Below are 3,338 nucleotides of genomic sequence, written 5' to 3'. Positions count from 1 at the left end.
GAACAATGGCTCTGCACGCTCTGCACGTGCGTTTTACATTTTGGTACATTTCTTTGCCGTCATCTCCTAAATGACGACGTGAAATGACCAAATTCAAGGTTTTGTGGAGGACGTTAGCACATAAAGTAAAGTAAAGTAAAGTGGTGCATTTATATAGCGCCTTTATCATAAGTCTCAAAGGCGCTTTACAATGATCAATTTACCTCCAGCGGACTGGAAGCATACACATGACGATGAATTTTCACTTCTCTCTCTACGCTTCCAACTCACTCATACCAGTTTAATTCCTCGACAGCTACTACACATTTTTAACGCGAAACGACATGAAATAGTTTCCTAGTGATATGAATATTAAAACGCGAACTAGTGTTTTTAAATGAAGTCCTCGTAGCCGTCATCGTCCTCGTTTCGTAAGCTCCCTAATGATTGCCTTAGTACGGTGTTTAAGACGTAGGCGAATCGATTCTAGACGTAGGCGAAACGACCGTAATTCCTTGGAGGAGATCGATCTCAGCTTTGGTGATGATGTTGAAGGGCAACTAAGTTTTGGTGCAAAAGCATCTCAGCGAATTCGCTGTTACTCATACCATGAACTCCACGAGCTTCCTTTCTTTCATTCCAAAGTTTATAGGTGGACTCTCGAAGTTTCAATTGCTTAATTGCCTCTTGTCTTGGAGGACGTCCCACCAAAGGTCGTCTGGCCGCCATTTTCGACTGCGTAAGTTTCAAACACTCTTAAAACCAAGGAAAGGTTACGGTTTATACAAACGTTGGCCGTGTAGCACTTATATTTTAAACAGAGTTAACTGAATAGAGGGTAATGTGAAGTGCTAGATTTCTATCCCATATGAACCATGTGAGCGTTAGCCCTACTGATGGAAATGGGCCCACAAGTACAAGTACATGTACAAGTACAAGTACTTGTACATGTTCATTGCCGTGACTTTAACATCTTCAGTTCCCAAGGCCTGCTCCCGTCTGACCTTGTAGCTCAGTCGGTAAAGCGGCGGAGATCTAACCCGAAGGTCGTGGGTTCAATTCTCACCCTGGTAAGAGTTTTTCTCTGTCCTTGTGTGGGTCCACTTCCATCAGTAGGGCTAACGCTCTCATGGTTCATATGGGATAGAAATCTAGCACTTCACATTACCCTCTATTCAGTTAACTCGTAAAAGCAGCTCGTTATCACGTGGAAAGACTGTCAAACATTTACAAATACCAACATCAAAAGAACGAAGAATGGTTTAGGCTTACACTTCTTTGAAAATCAAGGCCATTTAGTTCGCTTCTTGACCGATGCAAATAGATTATTTTCGTGCATTGATAGATCTTGGAATTTCGGGGGCCCCGAAAATGGCGATTGACCATATTGGGTCAGTTGGGTCAGGCCCTTCAACGAGAAAAGGAACTGTTTTCGCGGAATTTTCTGTTGTCACTCGCTAAGCGACCTGAAAAACCGCTCGTGAAAACACGGTCAACAGGTTTAATAGGCCTTATTCACGAAAAATTGGAAAAAAGGCAAATTGCTGAAAATCGGCTCGTCGAAATATTGAAGATAACATTGCTAAAAGTACATTTTAGAATTTGGAATTAAGTACCTTTTATAATAATTTTATATCTTTGACTGCCTTTGACATTTTGACTTTCTACTTCGTTATCTGCTCATTTTTCACTAAAAAGAACATCGAAGTAACTTGTGTAATCATTCTATTTTACTACTTAGGTGATAAACATTCAATGAACGTGAAACAAATCATCTGTGTGGCTAAGATGTTCGTTATAACCTCTCGAACTTGTCTTGTTTGCCCCCTCAGATGTGAGTAGCTAATTTGCATGATAATAGCAAATCCAACATGGCGGCCATCGTGAATAGTTCTATTGGCGAAGATTATAGCACTGTACACCCTGCACGTGCGTTTTACATCTTGGTACATTTCTTTCCCGTTCTCAGGCGGAAAGCACAGATTTCAACAGTAATGAAAAATGATCTTACGGCATGGTTTTTGTACATTCTTGGCAGTACCAACGTGAAAAGTGTGAGGTTGAATTGATGACGAGCTCCCGACGATAAATTTGTAATTCTCTCCATACACACTTTACACGCAGAATGACTAAACTCCGAAATTGATTACAATAACGTGACATTTTGTAGCATCCTCGTTCTTCTTAACGTTGTCTTTGCTTAAGATCCCCTACTCGGACTTGAGATTTCTCCGATGGTCAAAACACACATTCTCGCCTTTCTCTTTCTCGTTAAAAAGAAAAAATACCACAAAAGGAGCCTTAACAAAACAATACTTTTAATAAAGACGCAGGAATTTCCCAGCACGGTCATCTTCCAAGTACTATATTCCACCTTCAATCAGGATTAAGGACGGTGCCTACTAATTAAATATATTTTTGCCTCGGTGTATGATTATGCAGGAAATGTAGATCTTGGACAAGTGTTATTGAAATCCAAAAAGAAAATTGGGGGTAACCACGCATTTTTCAAAGATAATTGATAAATAATATTTGTAAAAAGCTTTAAAATACAAAGCAATGTATGGCGTTCTTTCTCAAATTGAAGCTTAATTATGATATCTCTCAAAAACGCATGGCTACCCCCGATTTTCACTTTGAATACCAAGAGTACTTACTAAGATCTACTTTCTCCGGATAGTTTCAAACCGTGCAAAAATATCCCTGTATTAGTAAGCATCGGCGATAGGAAATCCGAGTTTCTGGAGCTGCGCAGAACGTATGCGCAATAACAATAGTAGGCACCGTCCTTAAGATACTTTAAATAAGCTATCGAAATTGAGAGAATAAGATAAATATGTGACTGCAATAGTTGTTTATGTTCAGCCATTTGAAGGAAATACTGCCTTTTTAGATTTTAATATGAATTTTGATGCCAACAGTTATCTAAAATTTCACGATAAACGATAGATCACGGAATCTAGATGATCCGTGATACTGGATTGTTAACTATTGATTGCGTTCGTGGAAATTCCAAGGCAATCCTCGCTCCAAGAACGAGGCGTCAACTGTTCCAGCCACGATTCCTGTAGTAAAAGAAACAAATAAAAAAGCAGCTTAGACTACTCACGTCGAGGAATCATTACAAGAAGCTGAAAGCTTAATATATAAATTAAGTGATATTAAAGAGATTAACAGGGTGTTTACGTGAAACGGCAAACAGCGGTTGCTGCTTTTCATAAAAGCATAAAAATTATCTTCTTCCAACTTGTCTGTCTCTCCTGAGAGATAAACCGATATCTGTAGGTAAACCGGCAATAAATGAGCTAAAATCAAACAAGTTTCTTTGATTTCAGTTGGTAAAACGCATCTTTCAGCTC

General features: G+C 39.2%; 1 protein-coding gene across 3 annotated transcripts in view; it reads right to left on the bottom strand.

Moving 5' to 3' along the window:
- Positions 1–2,278: 2,278 nt before the first annotated feature.
- The window catches only part of LOC138045390 (sterol O-acyltransferase 1-like), a 16,379-nt gene continuing 15,319 nt past the window's right edge, over positions 2,279–3,338 (bottom strand). For 2 of the 3 annotated variants that reach the window (XM_068891920.1, XM_068892052.1), the window contains one exon: positions 2,279–3,044. In XM_068891920.1, coding sequence (XP_068748021.1) covers positions 2,964–3,044 — 81 coding nt within the window. In that variant the 3' untranslated portion in view covers positions 2,279–2,963. The remainder of the gene's footprint in view (positions 3,045–3,338) is intronic. The other variant, XM_068891984.1, reaches the window with a different exon arrangement.

The sequence above is a fragment of the Montipora capricornis genome, chromosome 1 (genome assembly GCF_036669925.1).
Source record: "Montipora capricornis isolate CH-2021 chromosome 1, ASM3666992v2, whole genome shotgun sequence".
In the NCBI taxonomy this organism is placed as follows: domain Eukaryota; kingdom Metazoa; phylum Cnidaria; class Anthozoa; order Scleractinia; family Acroporidae; genus Montipora; species Montipora capricornis.
The sequence above is the reverse complement of the archived record's forward strand: the minus strand, read 5'-3'. Positions and strand labels throughout refer to the sequence as shown.